Below are 26,818 nucleotides of genomic sequence, written 5' to 3' on the forward strand. Positions count from 1 at the left end.
CCCTGCCCCCAGGGCCATCCCAGCCCCATTTGGTGCCTTTCCCCACTGGGTGTTCCATCCAGGGATGTGCAGGGAGGGAGAGGTGGCTTTGTGGTGACAACACTTCCCAGGTCCCAGGGTAAAACCACACCTGGCAATGCCTACAACCCCACATCCAGCCCTTCCCTCCCTGGCAGCACAGAATTGGGCACCAGGGAGGAACTCCCAGCCGTGACCACCAAAAGGGACCCCAAAGAAAGCAACAGAAAGCAGGTCAGGCTCTGGTTAGCTGGATATATTTCTCTTTTTTGTTGGTGTCTCGGGTTGGTTTTCACAGAACACTTTGCAGTAGAGGAAAACGCGGATTCGCAGCCCAGGGGAGCGGCGCTGGCACCAGCACCTCTGCTCCCATCCCTGCTCTTGCCTGTCGGCTTTCACTGCTTCCATCCATCACCTGGATTTGCTTAAACCCTTTTTCAAATTGTGTTTGGCTATTTTTATTTTTCCTTTTTTTTTTTTTTTTTTTTTTTTTTTGTTCTTTTTAACCATTTCTCAAGCTTTCTCTGAAGGAACAGCCACTGGCTCTCTCGGCTTGCAGGAGACTACGGAAGAGCTCTGGGACACGGGGGTTGGTTTCCTTCTTCCACCTTGCAGCTGACTTGGTCGAGATCATTTTTCCAACTCGTTTTTTTTTTATTACAAAAATAAAAAAATGCTCCAACTATCAGTTTTACAAGGCATACAAAAATCTCTAAAAGGGCAACACAAGCGCAAGGTGCTGAGGTACGAAAACCTGAGGTAGTTTTTCTCTGTGTGTGTGTGTGTGTGTCGGGAGGGTTATTTGGGTTGTTTTTCATTTGAAGCCAATTTTGCTGGTTGGGTTTTCCAGCCCTGGGCTGACAACCTCTTGTAAATCCATTTTTTTCACCCATTTCCCCCTCCTCTCCCTGCAACAGGGATCTTTCCCCAAGGATCCCAGTCCAAAGCGGGCAGGGCTGGTGCTGCCCGTTATTTTCCACGGATGTCAGTGCTGGGCAGTGATGGAGAGAGGACAGACAGACAGAAAGGGGGGACAGAACAGATGCAAACCCTGCTTTTGGAGTCCAAAGCAAAGAGGAAAAGGTGTGTGAAGGAGAGGAACAATTCCTACACGAGGAATATTCTTGGCTCCTACAGGCCCTGCTCTTCTCAAAGCCCTTCAGAAACTGCTTTTTAACACTTAATTAGTATTTTTTTTCCCTGCTGGCGATCCTACAGCTCTGCTCTACGGTGCATTAGAGAACCAATGAACCAGCTCCTGCCATTAAACCTCTAGAAAAGCCTGCTTTTGCTAAAAACAAACAGCCCCCTCCCCCAAAAAAATTTAAAAAGTGAGTTAAAAAATAAAACCTTACAAAAACTTAAAAATCGCCGTTAGTTTCGTTATTGATATATTAATTCTAAATTAACGAGCGCCGCGGCCCCCCCGAGGCCGGGCGAGCTCCTCCGGGGTGGAGTGGGCAGGTTTGGGGGAGAATTCCAAAATAAAAACCACCTCTCTCTGCCTGCGTTAGTCCAGCTGCCGGGGGAGGCGATGGATAAGGCGGAAGCTGCGGGGTGGAAGAGCCCCCCGTGCCCCGGCTCTGCGCCGCCGGGGGGCTCGGGGCTCTTTGGCGGTGCCCTGCCCTGCCGGGCCGGCGGCGCTGGCGGGGTTACATTCCTCGGGCGGTGCTGCGGGAGCCTCACTTGCTGTGCTGCGAGGCCGCGGCTCCCTGAGCGTGTTTGTGCTCCTGCTGCTTCACCTGCTGCACGATTTCCCTGATCTTGCGCTGCGCGGTCTGGGGGAGGGCAAGAAACGGGGGCTGAGCACCACAGCTCTGCAGCTTTTAACACCAGGCCAAGCATGGAAGTGAGCCTTTAGCATGTGAGGGTGTGCTAAAGCAAGGGTTTGGCTTGTTCTTCCATCGCTCAAGATTTTGGGGTATCACCATGCCCTCGCACTCATGAACCCAGCCTGGTTAGATGCACCCAAGTGGGATGCAGGAGCTATTCCCATCCCATGTCCGAGGCACAGATTTTTGGCTGAATAGAGCCAATCTTTAATTTCAATGCAGACATAAACTCCTTCAGTGCACCTTAGGTGCACAGAAACCACTCAGAGCAGCTCAGGGGATGCTGTGCTTGGCAGCTTTCCTCAAACTGGGGATGCTGGGAGAGCCATGGCCAAACCTTACCTGACTGGCAAAGAAATGCCCAATGATTTTGACAACGACCTCCTCATTCTCATCCGGGGTTTGGTCTCGCGGCACAATGACTTCTGCGCTCGTTAAGTTCTGCAGTTCATTCACCTGGAGCGAATGACAGAGATCCAGGATTTGCTGGGGAAGAGCCCAAATCCTTCTCTGCTGGTGCCACCCCAGCTCTGAGGCAGGGCAGGCTGCTGTGGCTCACACCCTGTCCCCTCGGGATGGCTGCCATCCAAGAGCCACCCCCAGGACACGGGGCTGGGACTGAGACATCGCTGATACCACAGCACCCAGAGGTGATGGGATGGACAGGGCATGGAGAGGGATGGAGAGGGGATATCAGCTCTCTGTTCCCTGGCAGGTTGGACCACACACACCCCACCTACCATCTTGCCACCTTTGCCGATGACGCGGCCGGCGGCGAAGGAAGGCACCTTGATGTGTGCTTCGAGCTTCACTTCTTCTTTCGGGTTGAAGAAGTTTTCTTCTTTCAGCTTCCCAAATATTCGCCCCTGGGCCTGGAGAGGGCACAAAAGGGACAATAGAGATGGTGGTGGGCAAGCTGGAGGTGGCCTGCTGTGCCCTTCATTCCCACAGGCAATGATGTGCCAATGTCTGGCAGCACCAACCGTGGTCCCAAGCTCAGAAGCCCCCCTGGCATGGTGGGAACCGAAAGGATGCTCTGACCCTGTCCCTGCCCATGCCCCCAAGCCAGCCCCCACCCTGTGGCCACCCCACCTTGAACTGAGCCTCAGGTGGCCCCGTGATGATCACCATGCGCTCGCTGGCATCCGGACCTTCTGCCGGGGCGATCTGCAGGGGACAGGGAAGGAGTGTGAGTGTGACCCCTCCTCGGGCAAAACCTCCCCTGTGTGGGATGTGCCCCCATGCAGGGACACTCCCACGCAGAGACACCTCCCTGCTCGAGCAGTGGTGACAATCAGGACGCTGCAGGACTGGGTTTCTACTCATATGGGGAGCAAAACCATTCACCAAGGGCTCCCTTCTCCGTCCTCAGCAGTGGGAAAGGGAAACTGAGGCACAAAGCCCTGACCCAGCCCCTCATTCCCACTCACCTTGATGGAGGCGCCAGCAAACCGTGCCAGCTGCTTGATGTGCTGCCCCTTCTTCCCAATGATGGCCCCCACTGCCTGCGTTGGGATGAACAAGTTCACAACCTCCTGCTCCGGCAGCTGGAAAGGGCAGGGAAGAGCCAGAGGGTCAGGGAACAGCTGCACCAGCTTCTCCCTGCCAGCATTCCAGGCCTGAAGAGGTGGTGGGCTGGGTTGGGCTGAGCTGGGTTCTGTTGGGTTGGGCTGTGGTCCTGGCACACATTCCCTGCTCTTTGCCTGCCCTCCCAAGGTGCCCAAGGGAAGACCCCATGGCAGGAGGTGCCAGGGCACTTTTGGGGAAGGGGAACTTACGGGGTGCTGATGGGGGAAGGCGCCAGCTGGGGGGGCTCCATACAGACTCGACAGATAGGCTGAGGAGCCCTGCGGCGGGAGACAAAATGAGGGTCAGTGACATCAGTGATGTCCTCAAGGTGCCAGCCCCTTCCCAAGCACCCCCACCCCGACACTGGGAGTGTGTCACCACCACGAGTGACACGAGGGACACAGTGACCACCCCTCATCCCCTGAAACCCCCCCAAGGATGAGCTGCAGCCCAGATCCTGTGCCCATGGCACAGCACAAGGCTGGGATGGGGATGGGAGCTCCCAGTTAACCCCACTCCTTCTCCACTGCTTCTTTTTTGGCTTTGTCCTATTAATATATGTATCAGAAAAAAAGAACCCCTTCTGGCCTCACCAGGGAGCTTGAAAAGGGCCAGACAAAGCTTTGGGGTGAAGGATCCCACAACAAACACTGCCCCTCAGGAGACCCTTCCTGACCTCTCCATCACACCTATAAGTAATTCCCACAGCTGTCTCCCAAAGGTTGTGGATACAGGCACAGCACCCTCCCTGCACAGGCCGAGAGTGACCAACCAACCCTCTTGGAGCCCTCCAGAGCCACCACACGCCCCCCACATCCTCCCAGGCACTCACCGTCCTCCTCCTCCCACTCTGCTGCTGGCATTCCAGGGAAAGAAAAAGCACAGGTAAATTAACCCACAGCTCAGAATAAATTATTTAGGGACTAATGGATGCAGCCCACAGCACCTGAGTGACCTGGGATGGACCTTCTCCACCAGCACCTTGGCCATCCTGCTCTCCTGGCATTGCACCATCCCTGCCCTCTGTCACCTCAGGGGTTGTGAACATCCTTGCCCAGGTTTCAGCACCCCAAGAACAAGGAGAACCCTCCCCTGTGAGGTGGGGTGGAGACTGGTTCCCCACAAGCACAGCCCCTGGGCTGCCAGGGCAGGGTCCCTGCTGATGGCAGTGGATGCACAGGGTGAGCTGCTTGCTCCCTGCACACCCTGTGGCCACACCAGGGGCTCTGCTGGCCACCAAGACTAGACCCCCATGGCACAACCCAGTCTATACCATCACAATCCAGTGGTGGGCTTGGGGTCAGGACTGAAGATCACCTACATGGTTTTCCCCTGCTCTCTTCAGAGAGCAGCACCCTTGGGACACAGCCAGTCCTTAAACACTGGTGAAACCCAGCTCAGCACAACACAGGGACGCAGCTGATCCCCCCAGGGGGTTGCCACCTTCATTCCCTGTCCTCTCCACTCTCCTGCTGCGATGAGGTGGCTCCTACAGCTACGGAGTCCACCCCATCCCAACAGCTCCAGGCACCAGGAACATCTCACACTTACTGCAAAGGGGTGGTAGGGGGTGGCAGCTGCAGCCCCTCGGGCCCCTGGGGTGGACGGCAGCATGGACAGCCCTGTGGAGAAGATGCCCAAAGCGCTGAGGTTCAGTCCTGGGATCAGGTTGGCCTGTTGCTGGGAAAGGAACGACACGGAGAAAGGTGTGAGAGGTGGAGGAGCTCAGCACAGTGATGGGCGAGGCCCCACCCTTGTAACACACTGATCTCCGAGTTCCTGCCGCGGGAGGGCTGAGCTTACGTTGACGGCCACCACGTCGTTCTCGTAGGCCTCGCGCAGCTTCTTCATGATCTCCACCTCGGCGTTGGAGCAGGCCTCCGTGCTGCCCTTCACCGTGATGGTGCGCTCCAGGTTGTAGATGGTCAAATCCTGCAAACTGCCCCGTGGGAAAACCCACAGACATGCTCACATTCCTTCCTCAAGTCAAGAAAAACCCCAGGAGAACTCAAGTCACAGCTGAGGGGTCCCACGAGACACAGTGGAAAGCCACGCGCCCTCTCCCTGCCCGACACCCGGGATGAGGAACATCCACCTGGATAGGGAATGCACACGGGAGAACAGCTGCTCTGTTTTTAAACTCTGCTGCTTGTACCACGTTGGACAGAATGGGGTGTTCACCAGGACTTCACTGAATCATTAAATCATGGAATCATGGAATGGCTTGGGTTGGAAGGGATGTGAAAGCTCATCCAGTTCCATGGGCAGGGACACCTCCCACTATCCCAGGTGGCTCTAAGCCCCATCCAACCTGGCCTGCAAGATCTCCACGGATGGGGCAGCCACAGCTTCTCTGGGCAACCTACCGCCCTCCCAGGGAAGAATTCCTTCCCAATATCCCATCTAACCCTGCTGTCTCACTGTGGGAGCCCATTCCCCCGGTCCTGTCACAGGAACTTACGGGGAGATGGTGATCTTTGTGCCTGTGTCCTGCTCAATCTTCTTGAGGTTGCGGCCCTCCTTGCCAATCAACCTCCCCACCAGGCTGTTGTGTGCCAGGATTTTCAAGGGAACCTCTTCTGCTCTAAAATGGATTTCAAAAAAATCAAAACTAAAGGTCCAGCCAGTCGGGCAACACAGAAATTTCCAGCCACGGGTACTAAGGATGTGTTGGAAAGGAGAAGGACCACCAGCACCGTTTCCCACCACGTTTTTGGCCAAGCCAGGAGCACTCACGATTTTGTTTCATCAGCCTCCTTCTGCATGATATCCAGGATCATGCGGCACGCTTCCGAGCACCCCTCCGGCGTGGCGTGGATGGTGATGGGCTTCTCGGCAGCGCCAGCGTTCTCCTTCCGATGGATGTCAACCCTGCGGTGAAACAACCAGCAGAGAGCAGCCCCTCAGATGAGTCTGGGGTCACACTGAGGTTTTTGAGAGCTCAGGAGCTGAGAAAAACTCATTTCAACACTCGCTCAAGCTTTGGGGTGAACCTGGGTCTCAGCTGCATCTACCATCACCTGGCTCACGCAAGCCCAGGCAGCGCTTGGTTTCGGGTGGTTTGGATCGGATTTGGACCACGTTCACCTGTAGGACCCGAGGTCCTGGAAGCTGAGGGCCGTCACAACATCAACCAATGCATAGAGGGGGCAGAACAAAACCTCAACTGGACAAAGCCCTGAGCAACCTGGTCTATCATCTCTGACGCCAGTCCCGCCTGGAGCAGGACTCATCAGAGGCCCTGCCGACCTCCGCCTCTCTCTGCGCAACACCCGAGGCTGTCCAGCGACCACGTCCTTCGGGACAGAGGGCACTTACCCGTGGGCAGCGTCTGTCACGACACGGAGGCACCCGGCAACAACAGCGCTGGTACTCACGCCCTTCCAGGGGAGACCAGAAGGCTCCCGTGCGCAGCGGCAGGGACCGTGCTCTACTCCTCCGGTCCTCCCTCAGCTCATGGCGGGAGGAGGCACGGCCTCCAGCTCGCTCCTCACGCTCAACCGTACCTGGCAAAGCCCTGAGAGAGAGGGAGAGAGGAAAGCAGGGTAGGAGACTCCCGCACCTCAACCACGCGCCTTGGGCAACAGGGGGAAGAACTTTTCTGTCTTCTCCGTGCGATCCACGCGCTCTTCCCACCGGAGGGTGATGCCGTGCGGCCATCCTGCCATCGGCCACCACCTTGGTGTCCCTGTCACTGCTGCAGCCAGGGCCAGATCTTCCGAGCAGGTGTGGCAGTGGCAGCTCAGCTGCCCCGGAGTGCTGCCAGCGCTCAGCTCTGACACGGCGGGTCCCCTCCGGCCACGTCTCCGAGGTCCTGTCCCGACGGGATCATCCAGGGTGCTGCTGCACGTGCCAGGCCAAGGGCTGCGGGGCAGAGTCACCACACAGTGCCACACTGGGACGCTGCGGGGTCCAGGTGGGTCTGCACAGGTCAACTCCTGAAGACCCAGCACGTTGGAACACAGACGGTGGAAGGGGAGCAGCTGGGCGAGCCTTCCCCGAGAGAAGGGCAGGACCAACCCCGCCCGCTCCAAAGGGATCCCAGAGAGGTTCCATCCAAGCACTGAACAGGGAGGGAAGAGTGTGATTCCCTTTGTAGGCTCCATCTCTCCAGATCTCCCGTGGCTTCAGTTGGTGCTTCCAGCCATGGAGCTCCCTCAGGTTGGCCTGGAGGATCTGTTCCCAGCAGGTACACGGACACTTGCTGCCACACCTTCACCAGGGACAGGGTGAACACGTCATGACGGCCACATGAGGCGATGACAGACCACGCTGATGCTCCCAAGGTAGGGGGAATTGATGAGGAATCCAAACAAACCCCACAGATGGGAGCCACGCAGCTCCTTAGACCCGTGAGCAGCTGAGGCTGGTGGAGAGGAGAACACGGCTGAACCTTCGCACCAGAGAGGGACCAACTGCCCCAGAAGTGCTGAACGGAGGCACCGAGGTGATGAGGACCTTGGACAAGCCTTAGAAAGGGGCAGAAGCCAGGTTCCTGGCCAACCAACCCATCCCACGTTGGATGTGTGGATGCGTGGGCACAAGCTCACTTGCCAGAGAGAAGGGATGCCAGGAAGAGGCCGCTGCATTCAGGCACGTCCCACCCCAGAGAGCTGGAGAAGGGAGAGCTCTGGAGCTCCCAGCACATCCCAGCTCTGCTGAACTGCTCCAGTCCAACAGGAGATGGAGAAGAGGACTTTCAGTGCCTTCACCCCATCACCAGGTGCTGCAGGGAGGACCAGGGCTGGGGGGACAGAGTTTGCCCACGGCGCAGCAGGAAAGCCTCCAAGAGACCTTATGGGGGGCTGGGAATGCTTCAGGGAGTGGCTGCCACGGGGGACAGCTCTCTCCAGGTGGTCAATACAGTGTAGGGTTATCCTGGTCCCATGGCTGCTGGGTAGCCACGATCCTCTCCTGGAGTTCCAAGGGCTGTGGAAGGTCACCTCATGGGTGGGCTCTTGGTCTGGGCTTCTTCATGGAAAAAGATGGCTCAGCCTGGGGACAGTTTTGCCTCCTGGGGCTCAGAAACATCTTTGGGATCTCTGTGTGTACAACCAGGAGTGAAATCCAATGTGACCAGAGGAATCCAGAAGCCAACATCGCTCTGGGGAGGAGCAGGGGCCAGGCACTAGGATGCCACCCTCAGATCATCACCGGCAGATGAGGGTGGCCTGGGCAGGGACAGAGTGTGAGACGACACCCAAAGCGAAGGACAGGGGCTCCTGTGACTGCCTGGGATGGATTCTTGAGGTGCCTTTGCCCAAGCCTGAGCAGAGGTAGTGCCTCACTGTAGGCAGGGCAGGAGAGGGCAGAGCACTGAGCAGGACCTTCCTCCACGGCACCGGGTCTTCAGGAGCCACCCCACAAGGAGGGACAATTCAGTGGCAGAAACTGCTCCAAGCAACAGCATTTGGTTTCATGGTTGGGGAGAAACTGGCACCTTCCCACCTTCCTTACTAGGCTCAGGGCTTGGAAAGGGCAAATTCACTTCTTGGGTGGTGAGGACACAGCTACAACTGCTGCTCATCCCACCAGGACTCACCTGGAGAAGGGCTTGCAGCCAACCAGCATCTGCTCACGGCTACCAGGTGGCCACGCCCTGGGGCGAGCCAGGCTCCAAGAGCTCCTCTCCCTACTCCTCTGCCCCCTTTCCATACAAACCTCTTCCTGCCAAGCCAGCGCCAGGGTTTGGCTCGTCTTTCTACCTCCAGCCACACTACTACCAGAGATTTGCCTCTAAAAACTCCTCTGAGAACTAGGATGCTCTGGGACAGAAGTCCTAGGTCCCATGGGATCACCAGGTTCAGGATGATGAGCACAGGAGAAGACAGCTTTGGGTTAAACACAAACACACCTGGGCAGGAACAAACCATGCAGGAAAACCATGCAGAATATGAGCGGTGAGATCAGGAGAGTAGCAACAAGAGAAACATGGAAAACTTTGGCAAGACAACCCCACTTTTTGGTTTTTGTTTTCCTTTTTTAGTTCAAAAATAAACACATTAATAGCTAAAAAAGGCTTCAAACAGTTACAAAAGCCCATCCTTCTCGTGGCAGTGCTCCCACAGCGTTCCTTTCCCCTCAACAGCTCTAGCCCATATGGATGTTGCAGGATGAGCAAATCCCAAGAACAAAGAGCACTGCACTGAGGATTCACCTTTAGGATTTCATCCCCAAACTTGCCATTTCTCCCCTAAAGCCTCATCCCCAGCTGTTCTCATGAGGCTTTAGGAACTCATTCCAGGCCTTTTCCAGCACACGTCCCCCTCCTGCCACACCCGGACCACCCTGGCCAGCAGGAATGGTTTAGCACCTGAGCTCTCCCACCACCCCCTGAAGGCTGCACCCCAAGAAATCAGCAAGTGGCTGGCACTCCAAAGCCCCCAGCGCAGGGAGAACCCGAGCTGGGACCTAGAGCACCCTAGGGAAGGAAACAAAACCGTTGGAAGTACTTACTTGGACTGGGTTTGCTTAGTAAGGTTCTTTATGGTCAAGCCCTCCTTTCCTATGATCGCACCAACAAACTGCGTGGGCACCAGCATCCTCAGTGGGAAATCGAGCTGTTTGGGCTGCCAGGAGCCCCCCGGGGAGGAGCCCCGCTCCCTGGAAGAGTGGCCCCCGCGGCGGGATCGCTGGGGGGGCGGAGGGGAGCTCACCTCTTCATCCGGGATGTAGGAAATCTTGAAGGAATAGCTCTCAAACTGGTGGTCGCTCAGCTTCTCTATTGCTCTGCGAGGCAGGGAGATGCAAGGGGTGGTGAGGGGCTCCCCGGGGATACCTCCAGCACTCCCACCACACAGGAAAGATATGGTTCCCAACTTGCATCTTCCCAGCTTGCATCTTCCTCCCTCCCCGGTCTGGAGAAGCTGGCCATGGGAAGTCAGAGCCCCACAGTCTTCCCACGAGGAGCAAGCTCCATAACCTGGTGGGATGTCAGCCCCTTCCACGTGGGTCAGTCCAAAGCTGGCACAGGACGTTTCCCCCCAGCCCAGGGACCTGCCCCTTCACCTGGGCAACCACGCAGCACGGGAACAGTCTCAAAGGGCTCTTTGGACATGGCAAAGGTGACAGAGCGGCTCCAAGCCACCACTGCTGCTCCAGGGAGAAGGATGCAGCCTGTGGTGTCCCCTCTTTTGGGAACCCCGAATCCCTTCCTGGCTGGATGAGGCTGGGAGGCAGCACCTGGACTCTCCACCCCCCAAGCCCCTCTCAGCAGTGATGTTTGGCCATGCTGGTGTCTGCCGTGACCCTGCTTGGCTTCAGCTTTCCCTGCTCCTACCACATCCCACTGCTGCTGCTGACAGATCACAAGCAGATCCTTGCCAGGCTTTAATTCCACATCCTCTGAGGAATTCTGCAGCTTCACCATCCCTTTTCTACGTCCCAAAGAGCCTCTTATCCCAAAGCATTAAGCACTGCTGTGCTGGGGAAACTCCTTGTCTTCCTTTATTGCCACATCTCCCAAGACCATGGTGGGATTTTTGGGACCAGGATTTGGATCATTGTGGGCCCCTTCCAGCTCAGTGGATTCCATGATTCTAAGACACTCTTGTCATGTTTATCTGTGGCCCACAGCACATCCAGCTGAGGCTGGAGGTACAAGAAGGATTCTCCTCTGCCCTCCTGGACCAGCGGATCAGTGTCCCCATCTCTGTCTTCACTTATCCACGATGGGTCACCTCAGATGGGAAGCTGGTAGAATGTCCATCAACAAATGGACTCACAAAAGCTCTTTGTGGCCTGGGATCTGTTCTTGGTCATATAAAAAACACCCTGGCCACTAATAATAATAAGCTCACTACTTACTGGCTGGTCTCCAGCACAGGGTTGAGGTCTCTACAAGACTGGAATAAAACGTTTTGTTTGGAACCATGCTTCCACTTCTGAAATAACCCCTAATTTGTACTGACCCATCTCCCATGCCAGGGGAGAAGGCAGAGGACAGCCCAGTGCTGGGCCAGCTTAGACAAGCCTGGAAGATACCTGGGATTCCTTGGGAAAGCTGGTGTGGTGTGAAATCATGGGCAGACCAAGACAAACCCCACTCACACTTTTGCCTCCTCCTTGGTGGCGTAGGTCACGTTGACAACGGCAGTTTCTGTGTCTGTGTTCACTGCGGGGAGCAAGAGAGGCAGGGTTGGAGCGGGGCTGGGAGAGGTGTCACTGCTGCTCTCAGCACGTTCCAGAGGGGGGGATACAGCTGGGATGGGGGCAGGGAGGTGCCTGTGCCATGGCACAGCTGGGCACCCTCTGTTTTTCCCCCTGGCACCCTGTGTTTTCCCCCCAGCACAAGGACTGGGCTGGATCCAAGGCTGGATCCAAGCAGAATGCAAGGCTGGACATCCCCAACCCACCAGTGCATCCCAAGCTAGACACAGCTTGTTTTCGCTTGTAGGGATGATAGTTTTTCCAATTTTTCAGGGACCAGGAGCATTCCTGGGAATGGTGGATGAATGGCTCACATCATCCCACCACTGGATGGGTGGCTCCACCTCCACCAGCAGGGTTTGTGTCCAAAACCCATTCCAGACCAGTGTTGCTGGTCTGGTTATCCAAATAGGCAACATCCCAGTGGGCTTCCTGCAGCCTGGGTGGAGCTGGGAGCAGCACTGGGAATTTTACAGGGATAAGGACCACGCTGCACCATCTTACCTTGCTCTACATTCTCCACCGTGCCGTACTGAGCTAAGAGGCCATCCAGCACCTGGGGACAGAGCAGCAAACCAGGCAGGTGAGGCCCCAGGCAGGCAGGGCAGGAGCCCACTCCACCCACAAACACCCTCCAGCACCACCCACCTGCTCCAATGCCTCCACCCACCTGCATCCCATCATCCCAAAGCCGACCCAGCACTCAAAAGTGGCCCACAACCCTGCCACCCAAAAGCAGGCAGGAGCTGGAGCCCGGTTCATGCTCCCTCCTGTGGTTACTGGGAAGTTAAAGGGCAAGCCATGTGCTCCAGCAGCACAGCTCGTGGTTCCTCAGGCAGTTTGGGGCACAGCTCAATCTGCTGGAGGAGATGAGTGGGATGTTTTTGGGATCAGCCACTCCTTACCTCCCACTGTAGGTGGGGAGGGATGTTTCGGATCTGGATCTTCCTGCTCCTGCAAAGACAAAGCCCTGGGTGAGGGTCTGCAGGCACCTCACAGCAGAGGGAAAAGCCTCTCTGGGAATCAGAGAGCAGCTGCTGACAGCTTCCCAAAGCATCCCACTTCCCCACACTGAGCCAGGGCAGCTCATCCCCAGGGAAAGCCATTTCTCCTGGCTGTGCCCTGGTCACCACTGGGGCTGAAGCTCTCTCTGGAATGCTCCCTCCTCATGCTGGCTGTCAGGTTTCCAAGGAAACCTCCTGGAAGGAGCCTCTGCAGAGCCATGACCACTCAGGGATGTGTGGACAGCCCTGCCCATGCTGCTCTGGGCTGGGAACAGGACCCCCAGCCCCACCAGGGCCAGCCTTCCAGAAGTACATCCAGCTAAGGTCCACCACTTCCTAGCACCATGGGGCTGCTTTCCTTAGGGAAATCCAAAGAAATATCCTTGTAAGCCCGAGCTTGGAGATGGCCAACACACCCAGCCTTGTCTAGTGGCACTTCCAAGCTCACATGACAACACGGCTCACTCCCAGCCTGGCTGTGGTTCCATTCAAACCTGGGCATGGTTTCATTCCCAACCTCGCTATGGCTGCATTCCCAAATTGTGGTTGCATTCCCAAGCTGGCCGTGGCTTCATTCCCAACCTGGCTGGGGCTGCACAGGAAGCCCTGCCAAGGCTTCCCAAGGGTAGCAGCCCCCAGACACCTCCCCAGCCTGGCTGTGAGATGTGCTGGGCACTGAGAAGTTCTGACACAGCCCAATCCATGGAGGATCCAGCCAAGCCACGAGCCACCCCCCTGTTGCCATAAGGTAGGGAAATCACAAAGAAAGGCTTTATAAAATCAAGGCTACTCTCCTCGTCAGGCTAGCGCTTTGCAAGTTCCCATGTGAAAACAATCCTAGTGAGAGCAATTCATTAGCACAACAATCTATTCCCAGGTGAAAAACCAACACCTGTATAAACTGTATTTACACTGTTAGACAGGAAAATGAAAACCTTCTCTCACAAACAACTTTTCCTACATGGGGAGTTTGAGTGTCCAATCAATACAGGGTAACAACTTGTTACTAACCAATAAAGAAATTGGCAAGAAAACTACTGACCAATTGGAGTCCCACATGAGGTCTGTAAAACTGTATAAAAAGGAGTTATGTGAATAAAGAATGGCATTTCCATGAAGAAAATGGAATCCCACATGATTTATTCCAATACCACCCAGATCAGCATTCCCAGTCCTGCGGGGAGTCACTCAGCTCTGACCACAGAGCAGGGATGGCTTTCCTGACCAAGCCACCCCCATGCCCACAGAGCCAGGTTTTGGGAGCTGAGCAGTTGCTGGAAGCTGGTTTTGTGAAGTTTTCCCTTTCCCTGGGATGAGTTCAAGGAGGATGCTTGGAAGGGCAGGTCCCACCAGCCTGAGAGGCAGCCCCAGCTGATGGCCACCACCACCCAGGGGCTTTGGGCCAAACCCTGCAGGACAAGGAGGCAGGAGGAGGTGGAAGAAGACATCAACAACCTGATCCCACCAGGAATCTTCAACCATTTGGAAACAAGACCTTCCAACTCTGGTCCCTGCTCTCACAACTCATTGCACAGACAAACCCTGAGCCCCTGACAACAATTTTGCCAGACAGAGTTCCTTGGGCAGTTTGGGGCCAGACACCAGGGCCAGCGAGGAAAAGGCAGGGAAAAGGATGTTTTTTGAGATGTGGGCTGTCAGGGCAAGACAAACCCCACAGCTCATCCCATGAGAAGGATCATGGACAAGCAGGTGAAACCACCAGGGAGCCTGGTATCTCCTGGGGGTGCTCAGCCACGATCAGTGGGACAGCAAACCTGTGCTGGCATCCAGCTGAGCAGGAGCGCTCAGGAAAAGGCTCCTGTCCCCAGCTGCCACCCTGCAAATCCCAGAATCCCTGTGAGGGGAGGAGCAGGATTTGTCCCATCCCACCCCCAGCCATGCCCACCCAGGCCAGGAAGGAGGACTTGGCCCAAGGGAGACCCTGGCAGTGATGACCCTGCTCTGTTCACCTAACAGAGCCTGAACCCTTCTCCTGCCCTCGTCACCCATCCATGGCCAACGCTGCTCCCAGTCTAAAGATCCTGCAGGGACCACTGCAGAAAATGGGATATTGGTAAAACCCACCAGCATTTATCTCCCAGAGGGTCTATTTTAAGATGCCCAGGTCCTGCCTGGATACTCAGCTGCCTGGAGACTGCTCCTGCCTGCTCCAAGGGACACATCCCACTGCTGAGATGATGGGTGCCACGCCGCGAGGCCAGAGCACCTGAACAAATCCCAGTGATCCCAAACTGGAGAGAGCTGGACACACTGCCCAGCCACCCCCACCACCTCCCAGACCCAAACCCACGGGGGGCACCTTCACCCCAAGGTGCCACTGCCCAGCTCCAAGCCAAAGCATCACCACAGCCACCCTCCTCTCCCAGTGTGGGATGCCTGGGATGCCCCAGGCTGGATCACGGAAGAGCTGCTCTCCATTTGGGGTTCCCTTGGCTCAGCCCACCTGTCACCAAAGCCCAGGAGCCCAGGGGACACAGGACACTTGGAAGGAGCACATCCAAGAGAAACCAGCACAGCAGATGGACACGGTCCCTTTGCCACTCCTGGAAAAGCCCTGCCTTGAACTGGATTGCTCCAGCACCAAAATTTCCCTACTCCTCTGCCAAGGCAGACGCCAGGGGAGATGCCAGAGCAGCCCTGGTTTCCTCAGGTGCTGCCTCACCCTCCTGGCCCACCTCCCAAAGCACCCAAACAGAAAGATCACAGCAGGTGCCACATAACCCCACGTCCCAACGGGACATGAGCTTATTCCCACTTCCACCATCTATCCAAAGCAGGGCAGAGCATCTGGAGACACCCACAGGGCACTCAGGCTTCAGGGCAGGGCTCCCAGCAGCTCAGCATCACCACCCAGCATTTAAGATAAGGTTATTATTCCTACTGGGTGTGCTTATGGCTCTTGTAATCCCACACCTGGTTGAAGCAGTGCTGGAGCAACACGGCCATCCCTGATGGAGTCATGGATGCACATCTGGAGCCATGACAGATGGATGAGTTATTCCCAGGGCTGGGGCATGGGCCATTCTTCTCCAACACCACCCCCAGAAGAACTTTTGTGGCAGAAACCCCTTTTATTTTTATTTTTGCTTTTATTTTAGTTCCATTTCCCCCTTCTCTCCCCAACCCCAGGGACTGACTCCAGGGCACGCACAGAATGCCAGCACAGGAGCTCATGACTGCCATGTTTCACCCACCCCATTTTGCAGGACACTGGTGGGAATTTAAGGAATGAAATAAATCCTAATAACCAGATGGGGAGAAAAATCTCAACTGTCTGATGCAACTGGCCCTGCTGTAGTGAGTGCCCTGGGATAACCTGGAGAGCTGCAGCCCCCAGGCTCTTCCCTGCCTCCACACACCCACCTCGCTGCCTCAGCAGCTCCAAGGGCTGATGAAACCAGGTTCACCTGCTTTTTTCCCTTCTAAATTGATCCCAATCCAGTCCTGCTCAGCAGCAGCTCGAGGAGGAAGCAGCTCCTCCACCCCAGAGCAGGGTTTGGGTACCACGGGCTGCCGGCAGCACGGGGAGGATCAAGCAGTGAATGAGGAGGTGAGGTGGGCTCAGGAAATAATCCAGGATGGAGCTGTGTGTCCTCTTCTCCACCCACTGGAGCAGAATCATGGGGCTGGCACCACAATCCTGCAGGGAATGGGGATGGAAAACCCCCAGCCACCCAGCCATGCCCTGCCAGCATCACCACTGCCACGCTCTTGCTACCTGCACCTGCTGAAACCATGCAGTAAAATAGGAAAGCCTGAAAACTTGGGGGTTATTCCCCAGGATCAGCAGAACTGAGGGGGTTTTGGCACAATCCCCCCTTTTCCAGCATAGCTCCCAGGGAAAATAGTGAGTAACAACCCCACTGAAATCCTGGGACACGGAAATACAAGAATAAAAATGTCATGAAGGTGTGAAATGGGAATGAGCCAGCAGCTCCCTGCCCAACATCCACAATCCCTTCCTGGATTTTCCCTGCTGGCCCCATGGATCACCCACCCATCCTTAGTGAAGGTGAAGCTCCAGAGGGACTGTGTCTCCCGCAAGAATTTGGGAACTAGAAACAAGCTGGCTTCAATATAAGCTCTATAATATAATAATAAAACCTCAACAAAAGAATTCAATAATAAAATAATATAGCAATATAATGCTATAGAATAATATCATACAATAATATAGAAAAATAAGATATATTGGTATATAATTAATACAGTGGAATATAAGGGATGGCTTCAACACTCTCTGCCCTAAAAAACACAGATTTTTTCCTACTTGTGCTTTGTAATATCTTCCTGTAATAAAGCTTAAAGGGATTTTATCACCTTCCACCTCGGATCAGTGCTGAGGGCAGAGAAAACACGCTCTGCAACCTCCTGTTTTCCATAAAAATCAATTTCCAAGAGAACTGGGGAAAAAAAGCAAAGAGAAAACATGCTGAAAACCCAGTGGGGGCTCTGCTTGGTTTATGAAATGTTTGTCCCAGGCAAGAAAACATCGACAAAAAACCGATTCCCATCATCAGGCAGGGACCAAACTCTGTCCCAGCTGAATTTTCCAGACCCAGCAGCTCAGAGCCTGAGGCAGCCTGACGGGGCAGGGAAGGAAGTGGCTGCTGGATTTGTGATTGCTCGTTATTATTGATCTTTTCTGGGGCTGTTGGGGCTGTCCTGGAGGAGTTTTGCTGTCACCCAAGCCCACCCAGCAGCCCCCCTCCAGTGCCAGGAGCGTGGAGAGGCTGTGGCTGCTCAGGTCCCCTCCCAGCCCGGGGGTTTTGCTCCTAAGGAATTAAAAATCCCTGGTTGGAAAAAGGGGGAAACAAAAGAGGAGGGGAGAAAGGTACAAAAATAGAGGGAAAAAAAAAAAAAAGGAGAGGGGATAAAAAGGATAAATGGGAAGGTTGGGGGGATGGAAAGAAGGGGGAAAGAAAGAAGGGGAAAAGAAGGAAAAGGGGTAAAAGACAAGGGGAAAAGGAAAAGGAAGGAGGGAAGGAAGGTGGGGGAAAATAAGAGAGGGGGAAAGGAGAAGGGGGGGGGAAAGGGGAAGGAAAGGGGAAAAGAAGAGGGGGGAAAGAAAAGGATGAGAAAAGGAGGTAAAGGAAAGGGGAAGATAAGAGGGAGAAAGAAGGAGGGAAGAAAAAAGGGGAAGAAAGAAAGAAAAGAAAGAAGAAGGAAAGGGAAAAGGGAAAAGGGAAAAGGGAAAAGGGAAAAGGGAAAAGGGAAAAGGGAAAAGGGAAAAGGGAAAAGGGGAGAGGAGAGGAGAGGAGAGGAGAGGAGAGGAGAGGAGAGGAGAGGAGAGGAGAGGAGAGGAGAGGAGAGGAGAGGAGAGGAGAGGAGAGGAGAGGAGAGGAGAGGAGAGGAGAGGAGAGGAGAGGAGAGGAGAGGAGAGGAGAGGAGAGGAGAGGAGAGGAGAGGAGAGGAGAGGAGAGGAGAGGAGAGGAGAGGAGAGGAGAGGAGAGGAGAGGAAAAGAAAAGAAAAGAAAAGAAAAGAAAAGAAAAGAAAAGAAAAGAAAAGAAAAGAAAAGAAAAGAAAAGAAAAGAAAAGAGAAAAGAAAAAGAAAAAGAAAAAGAAAAAGAAAAAGAAAAGAGGTGGGGGGGGAAAAAGGGAGAATGAAGGGAAAAAGAAGAGGGAAAAGAAGAGGGGGAAAAGGGGAAAAAGAAAGACAGAGAAAAAAAGAAAAGAAAGGGGAAAAGAAGAGGGAGAAAATAAAGGAGGAGAAAAGAAGAGGGGGAATAGGGGAAAGAAGAAGAGAGGAAGAAATTGAAAGAAAATTATAGGGGAAAAGAAGGAGGAAAGAAAGAGGTGGGAAAAGAGCAGCAGAAGAATGGGAGGGAAAAGAAATCAGGGAAAGAAAATGGGGGAAAAAAACAGGGGAAAGAAGGAATAAAATATTAACGGAAGGAAAGACCCACATGGAAAGGAGTCTAAAGAACACCAAAACACAAACACCACCAACCCCCAGTTCACCCACACCTGCAAATAAAATAAAATAAAATAAAATAAAATAAAATAAAATAAGCACTGGCATCACCCCTGTCCAGAGCCAGCGCTGGAGTCTGGGAAAGAATCAGTTCCAAGGGGATTCTCCTGGCCAGCTCCATTGGGAACAGCATCCCAGACCTATGGGAAACTGGGCACACATCCAGTGGGCAGCAGGAGGGGGGTTTCCCATCCTGGATGTGACCAACATTGCCCTGGCAACTCCATAAGTATGTCTGTATATATATATATATATATATATATATAAAGTCCCTCTTTGTACATAAATACGTCCTCTAAAATTTTATATATTATATAGGAATATTTTGTGTATTTTATGTAATTTAATATCTTTATATGAATGTTTCATGTAAACATACATAAATATAGAATCATAGAATAGTTTGGGTTTGAACTTTAGTGCTCATGCAGTCCATATATCTCATAGAAAAATATGTATTAGAAGTATATTTTTAGACTTATAAAATATATATATGTACCTTTTAAATAGTGTTTTTATACATGTAGTATCTTTTATTTATGTCTACATAAAAGACGCTAAATACTCTAAACACACCACTACACATTATTAATTTGTATCAATATGTAGCATATTAAAAGTTTTTAAATATCTATTTAAGGATACAGGATTAGGACTGAGAGCAGCCCCACTTCTAGCACCCCAAATTCAATTTTCTGCTCCCCGTGAGCATTTCCAGACACACGTGGGGAGGTTCCAGGGGCTTTTTCTGCCAAAGCAACGGGAATTCCTCTCTGCTAATTAAGGAGTTCACTAACGACAAGCAATTATTGATAAGGAAAGCAAAGATGGGGTGTCCAGAGGAAAAACAAAGGGCCTGGATATTTATCCCGAGCTTTAACATCACCAAAATTTCTGGGTTGAAAAACACAGGGAAATAAGTAAACAACCAATAAAGCAAAACCACACAGAGACGAGAACCGAATTGATACTCAAAAGATAATTATTTCAAGGTCATTCTTTCCGAAACAGGAGAAAGTGCCACAAAATCAGCCCCAGCAAAGGCACTCGGGCAGGCTCCAGCCACCTTTATCTGGGACAAAACCACCCGAGTTTTAGACAGAATAAGGGATTTGCAGATAATCATTTAATATTACAGTGATTTCCAGGCTCCCATCACTGCTCTTCACATCTCCCTCGTGCTTTCCTTTCTCGTTTCTGACACTTATGGCACAAGCACAAATTAAAAGGCACCTTCACAACCAAAACCCCCCGAATTTGTCTGGTTTGGGGACAATAAAGAGGAGCTCTGCTACTTTTTAAACTCCTCATATTAATACAATTCTTGTCTAAAAGTCAGCACTGGGTTAGCTGAGTTTTACCTCCCATTTTCACATTTTTATTTTTCTAAAATGCTCGTTCTTTATATAACTTTGTATGTTCTTTCTTTTTTTACCTTTCTTTTCCATTAACATGATTTTTTAAGATTTTAGGAATACACAACCAATCTTTAAGGAGGAAGATGCTGTTGCTTCCCCCACGGCCACGCTCGAAAAGTAAAATACTCTTGGAGTGGGATTGCTTCAAGCAAATAAAAGTACTCCCTGCTCCTGCTGAGTTTAAAATCAATTTTAAAAGAATTTAAAAATTGAAAATGTTGGTTAAAATATAAAGTGATTTTTTTTCTTTAATTCCCCAAAGCACAATCTAACATATACAAGGGTAAAAAAAAAATAAAATAAAAAAATTGTGAGGCTGTGGGATACTTCCTAGAGCATTGGGGTGGCAGCAGAAGGGCTGATTTGAAACCCGTGGGAGGTGAATCGATGGGCTGGGCAGGATTCAGGCTCCTTCACTGTCACATTTAATTCCTGCCTTCGGAGAAACAGCAACAACCCCTCTGCCAGCACCTCCCCTCGAGGAATTCCCTTCCCTACTTCCCATGGCCAGATGTCCCGGGGGTTTTCCAGCCAGCTCCTTATCCACATGCATTTATACGGATATAAATCTGTTGATGGCGTAGATGTGTATTGGATTTGCATGTGAAAATTCAGCGTTCCAGGTGAAGTCGGGCACGGGGGGAACGCCGGGCACCGGCACCTCCTCACATCCCCGTGACGCAGGAATGCCGAGGGATGAGAGCCAGCCCAGCTCGGCTTCTCCAAACCAATCACCCCAAATTCCTTTCAGCAACTGGGGGATTTTTACCATTTCGCTCCCTGAAATCTCAGCATCTCTCCGACACTCAACCCCCACCATAAAAATTGGATTTTCTACATATTTAAAGACGGAGTGGGGGGAATAAACACAACCACGTGAGGCTCCGTCCCCTGCCAAAAATCACATTACAAAAATAAAATCTATAATCTACCGAGTCAAGGCATAGTCCCTCGAACTGGAGATATTAATATAAATTAGCAGGGTATATTTTTTTGAGCTGGGCATAAAAAGACACCAGTTTAAATTAGATCTCAATAATCGGAAGAAACTTGGGAGTAGAAAACTTGGAGCCAGCTGAACACAGAGCGATGTAAAATAAATCAGTATTTATTTCTGGGCCGGTTAAATGGCTTTTTTTTTTTTTTTTTTTTTTTTTTCTAATTTTAAAACTCGGGAGGAAAAACAGGCGCACCCCAGCCCCGACGGAGAATTTAAAGATGAATTCCTTGTTTACATCCCCTGCTACATGGTAAAAGGTCGAGCCCTGGTTCGGTACTATCGCCTCAAACTCTCAATTTCTGCCTCCATCCCTCACCCAAAGTGACCGCCAGCGCAGCCTGGGGCTGCTGCAGAGGCTGGGCTCAGAACCAGCGCACCTGGGGATGCCCGGGGGCTTTTTGGATGGGTTTTTGAAGGCAGGGAGCCTGCGATCCCCGCCGAAGCCGAAATCCCACTCCGGCACACGTGATGCCGGGCACAAGCCTTTCCCCCCCCCGTAAGCCTCAATTACACAACAGCATTTCCAACCCCCCCCGGCATTTCCAAATTCGTGCCCCGGCGGCAGCCCCGGCCCAAAGCCGTGCCCACCGCCCAGCCCAGGCCGAGCCTCCGCGCCAAGCGGCGCCGAATTACCCGCCCCGAGCAGCCCATGGGGGGTTTTTTTTTTGTTCCCTTTTATCCCGACACATGACGGGGGGATAAAGCTCGGGATGAGGCTACGCCACACGGTGCCGGGGTTTGTTTTCCCTGCGGAACGCGTGTGCCCGTCAGCCCGGCCTCGGGCACCTGATGGAAATGAGAGGGCGCGCTCGCCGCCACGCATTAAATAGAAAACGCTTCGGGGTTTGGGGTTCTCCGGCTGGATAAAGGGGGGGGGTGAGGTGTTTGCAGAGGGAAAATTGATTAATTACCCACTAAAAATAATCAGCCTAATGGTGCGGGTGGTTGCGCTGCTGGGAAAACCTCCGTCCGCGCCGCGGAAAGTGGGAGGAAAGGGGATTTCTCGTGTTTTCCTGCTAAATAAGCGGCTGTTTTCCCTGGGAGCGGTGGGCAGCGTGGGGTGAGGGGGCACCACGGGGGTGCCCACCCGTGGGAACGCGGCCGTGGGCCGGTAGCTCCTTCCTCCTCCCCGCGCTGCGCTCCGGAGCGAAAGTAAAACCGACGGGGCTCCCCCGCCCCCCCCGCGCCCCGCATCCCGGAGCGCCCGGCGCGCCCCCCGTCCCGCTGGGATGGACACGGGCACCGGGGGCAGCCCGGGGGGACAGCGCGGGGTTACCTGAGCTTTTTGGGCACGGAATAATCCACTTCCATCACTTTGCCGTGCAGCTCCACTTTCCCTGCGGAGACAGCGGGGCGCTCAGCATCCCCCCCGGGATGGGGCAGAGCAGCATCCCCCCGCCAAATCCCGTCTCACCCCATCCCACCCCATCGGATCCCACCGCATCCCAAGCCCCCGGCCCTCCCGGGCTGTCCCCGCGCTCCCCGCACCCCCCGGCCCCCCGGTCCCCCCCGCTCGGCGCCCCCGGGGAGTTGGGGCTGGGCACCTCGTAATCGGGTCCCCGGGGGGCCGCGGGGGGCGGCGGGGCGGCGGGGCGGGGGGCGCCGCGCCCCGGGGGCTCCCAATAAAATCGGAGAAAAAAATCAGCGAAAAATAGAGGCGAGGTCGGGAAGAGCCGGGGCGGGAGGAGGGAGGGAAGGAGGGAAAGGAGGGAGGGAAGGGGGGACCGGGAGATGCCCGGGAAGGGGGCGGCGGGGGGGGTGATGAGGGGGTCGCGGGGGGGATGCGGGGGGCGCGGGGGGGGTCGCTCACCCGAGAGGGTCTCGATGGCCCGGATGGCCCAGTTTTGGTCCGGGTAGTCCACGAAGGCGTAGCCGGACTTGAGGAGGACCTGGCCGGGCAGGGGCAGCTGCCGCTCCCCGAAGAGCTGCCGGAGGTCCTGGGCGGTGGCGGCGGGGCTGAGGTTGCCGATGTACAGCTGGTTCATCCTCCGGCGCCTCATCGGGAGCCCCCCGGGCTCCTCCCCGGGAGCCCCCCGGCTCCTCCCCTCCCGGGAGCGGGACGGACGCGGGCTCGGGAGGGTCCCGCTCTGCGCCACCGGCCCCGGCCCGGCGGAGCCTCCGAGAGCGGCGGGCGGAGCCCGGCCCGGCCCGGCCCCGGGGCCGCCCCGCGGGGGGGCAGGTGGAGCCGCCAGACCCCCGCGGGGACGGGATGGGCTGGGGGGCCCGGCGCTGAGCCCCGCCCTGCCGTACGGGAACCCACCGCAGCCCAGCAGCCAGACCCTTCCGACCCGAACCCCCGCCACCCCGCACCTCCAGCCGCTCTGCCCTGGAACCCGTGAACGCCATTCCCCTAAACCCCGCACCCTGTCACCGCCCCCGAGCCCTCTGCCGTACCCCAGTCCCTCCCTCTGGCCTGAACACACCACCCCACTCCCTTTCCACCCCTTTGCCCTGGAAACCACAGCCCAGCACCCCCAACCCTTCAGGAGTTCCTTCAGGGAGAAGAAAACCGTTTTGCTCAGGAACCAAAGATAAGAAACACATATTTATATATTTATCTACATAATTACTTAATACAATTAAAACAAACACACAAACACGATCAATAATATTGCTAATAATTTTTTTACAATGCTTCTTTTTTGAAAACAAGAGTGTGTGAACCCTTCCCAAGCCAGATCCAACCATCCATCACTGTGTGTGATCCCATTGTCGGAAAAGCTCCAGGAGATGCCGAGCCGGTGCCAGCCACTCCAGCCATGAGCTGTGCACGTTCTCTGCCCACTCTTAGATGGCTCCTGCAGCCTCTGGGGCTCTGCTCAAGGGTGTCCTCAGATCACCAGGAGCTAGTGTCACCATCTGCCTGCAGGTTAACTGACATTTTTCTCTCTCCTTTTGAGAATAAAAGCATAATCCTTGTGGAAGCGCATCGAGGACATGATTGGAGACAGAAATAAGGTAAAATAATCCTGGCTGGGTGGGTGACAAGTGGCCTTGTGCTCTTGGAACGGAGCACTGTGTCCAGGGCCAGGTGTCCCTTCCTGTGCTGGGGGGTGAAGGGCAGGAATCTGAATTCCCCAGATTTTAAGGCAATTAAGGACACCTAAACCACCACTCCTCCTGCTGCTCCATCCCACTGCCAGTCTTCCCTGGCATACAGAGATGGATGGAGTAGGAATAGCGGTGACGGGTGCTCAATGCCATGCCTACAGCAAAAATAGATGTGGTTGGGCTGAGATGATGCAAAGCCAGAAGAATCCTTCTCCTCCGATTTCTCCAGCTTTGCTTTCAGTGCAGCTCCTGCCTGGCTGTCATTTGTCACCGGTGCTTGCGGCTCCTCCATCCCCAGCACATTTTTTGGGGTGATTTTAGGCTGAAATTGGTGGATAAAGTCCTTTTCAAAGATCTTGTTCAGGTCATTCCTGCCTCCTCAGGGATGAGCTATCAACAGGAATGGGGCAGGAGGCTGCTGGTTCATTGTGAGAGGTCACTGCTACCGGGAAGCAGTGGGAGAAACACAAGGTTTTGGGATTAATTATTGTCCATGGGATGCAATACTCATTTACTATTCCTCAAATCAGCCTTCTGCTGGAAATGGATGTAACAGAGGAGTCTGCTGCAGTTACCTGCACGAGCTCATCCCTCCTGCCCCTGATTTTTGGCTTTGCATAAAGAGCTCAACAAACTTCTGCAGATGCTTTCCCAACCCTGTGGAGCTGATGTTTCCCAGTTTTGGTGATCTGTCTTGGTCCAGATGTGATGTTCAAAGGAAGTTTGTGTTTTAGGGAGGAAGATTTCAGAGCTCTGGTACGAAACAGCTAGAGAGGCAGCAACCAGATGGAAAAAAGGTCCTAAAAGTGGTGCAAGATCCAGCAGGAAAGGGAAAGCATCTTCCAAGGGCAGCCTTGTAGGCAAGATTATTCCTTCCTAGAAAGTGATGCTGGCATGGAATGAGTCTGGAATGCAGCAGCAAGACTGATAAAATGAGCAAAACGCCACGAGAGGTTGAAGGAGGGTTTGTTTAGTCTGGAAAAGGACAGGATAACCTGCTGTGTGTGAAGGGCTGCCTTGAAAAAGCAGTACAAACTAGGAAAAAAATGGAGTGTTTGGTCAATTGGACCGAGGAAGAGGAGGAGATGTTGTTCCTCAGCTGGAGGTTTTGGGAGGAGGTTGGGCAAACATCTGGGACTACCAAATCCATGCTGGGGCTTCCTGAGTCTCCTGCCAGCTCAGGAGAAAGTCTGGCCTACAACTCCATTTTATCCCAAACCTTTGGTAACCCTGTCTCAGAGCAGGCAGGTGGGGACCCACGAGGTTTCATCACCCTGTTCTGGCAGACTGGCCTCACTGGAGCACCCACGATGGGATCTCTCCTTGGATCCCACATCCTCAGAGGGTGCTGGGAACAGGACAGAGAAAGGACAGCAGGGGGAGGGAGGATCCTGCCCTGAGCCAGCAGGGATGTGGTGCCTCCAGGTTACCCAGGAGGCTGCAGTAACCCAAGTGGGAAAAGCCCAGTGACCTGGCCCAGGAGGAACCCACGTCACCTCTCTGACGTGCAAGTTTTCCCTGAAGCCTTAAGGGTATTTTTCACTATTCATCACAGAGAATCTCAGGAGAACTTCATCCCACCCCTGCACTGCTGGGACTGGGAACAAGGTGGGAATGCAGCTGCTCATTGCTCCATGGGGGACACCCCTGGCTGCAGAGACTGCACAGGTCAGGCAGTGACAAAACAAAGCCCCGAGTAAACCCTGTCCTAAAAATGAACGCATTTCCTTAACAAAAGGACTTGGTTTGCTGTCCTCTGTTCTCCCAAGCACGTGGCAGAGATGACTCTGTGCACAGTGGGATTGGAACACACTGCCAGAGCAGCTCCCACCTGTCCCTCACCACTCTGAGCAAGCCACCAGGCAGCTCCAGGCTGGGCCGATCCCAAATTTCCCTCATATGGTGGTGACGAACTGTCTGAAATGTGGTTTTTGGCTTTTAGAAACCTCCCAGCTGGAGAATGGTGCAGCTGCTATGGAGGTGAGGGAAGAGCACGAAGGACTGCCACAGAAGCAACCCACCTTGGGAGATAGGAGGAGAAGGAAGAGCAGAGAAAATAATTCACAATATGGTTGGAAAATGCATCCATGGCTTTCAACCATTTTGCTCATCTTTGCTGGGACATAAGTTAAAATCTACTCACTACTCAGTGGATTTCAGAAGTTTCCAAGTCTGCAACAGTCAGGAATGCTGAGGTGGAGGCACTGGCATGGCTGGATAATTAAATTAGCGTCTGTGTTAATTACAGCTGCACTGGGGCTGAGCATGAGTGAGACATTAATGATGGGAATGATGGACAGGCACCAGTAGTTCCTTCCCAATGAGCTCCAAGTTTTGGTGACCCTGCCGAGGTGATGTCAAAGGTATGGATCTGTGGGAACACGGTGTGGAGCACAGGCCAGCTGCCAGAGATGGGCACTAAGGAAGGCCCTGTGTAGCTACACACCTCCTATCCAAGCAGGAAAATGAAAGGATCAGCTTCTCCCAGCTTCAGAGCTGCTCCACTGGGATGGGTGCACCTGCCTTGTGTGTGATCAATCTGCTGGAGCTGGGATGTGAACTCCAGAAGAAATTGCTTGAACCCCCATGAAGGAGTTGCAAGGAAAAATGGGATTTTTAGGAGCTCATGGAATTCCATGAGGAGCAGAGAGCTACTGCACTTGTGCAAGGGGTACCTGAATACTGAACTCATGACTGCCCTGTTACTGCACAAGTCCCTCAAGCTCCACAATCCCTCCAGGGCCCCTCCTCGTGCCCAGGGAAAGCCAGGAGATGCCACTGG

The 26,818-nt window shown here is 53.9% G+C and overlaps 1 protein-coding gene across 2 annotated transcripts; it reads right to left on the reverse strand.

The window, feature by feature from the left end:
• Positions 1-259: 259 nt before the first annotated feature.
• On the reverse strand, positions 260-22,985 carry IGF2BP2 (insulin like growth factor 2 mRNA binding protein 2). Of its 2 annotated transcripts, none has more exons than XM_077785607.1 (17): positions 22,796-22,985; positions 22,262-22,322; positions 12,473-12,521; positions 12,072-12,123; positions 11,469-11,532; positions 9,876-10,148; positions 6,156-6,290; positions 5,881-6,003; positions 5,223-5,358; positions 4,971-5,099; positions 4,252-4,272; positions 3,629-3,697; positions 3,281-3,397; positions 2,943-3,017; positions 2,591-2,722; positions 2,193-2,306; positions 260-1,796 (listed from the first exon to the last, which is right to left on the reverse strand). In XM_077785607.1, exons 1-17 carry the CDS (start codon positions 22,983-22,985, stop codon positions 1,701-1,703), a joined length of 1,836 nt encoding a protein of 611 aa, XP_077641733.1. In that variant the 3' UTR covers positions 260-1,700. The 2 variants fall into 2 exon arrangements, with proteins under 2 accessions (XP_077641733.1, XP_077641732.1); XM_077785606.1 differs by having other exon boundaries at positions 4,252-4,275.
• Between the last annotated feature and the right edge of the window lie 3,833 nt (positions 22,986-26,818).

This window comes from Lonchura striata, chromosome 10 (genome assembly GCF_046129695.1).
Source record: "Lonchura striata isolate bLonStr1 chromosome 10, bLonStr1.mat, whole genome shotgun sequence".
NCBI classification, from domain to species: Eukaryota; Metazoa; Chordata; class Aves; order Passeriformes; family Estrildidae; genus Lonchura; species Lonchura striata.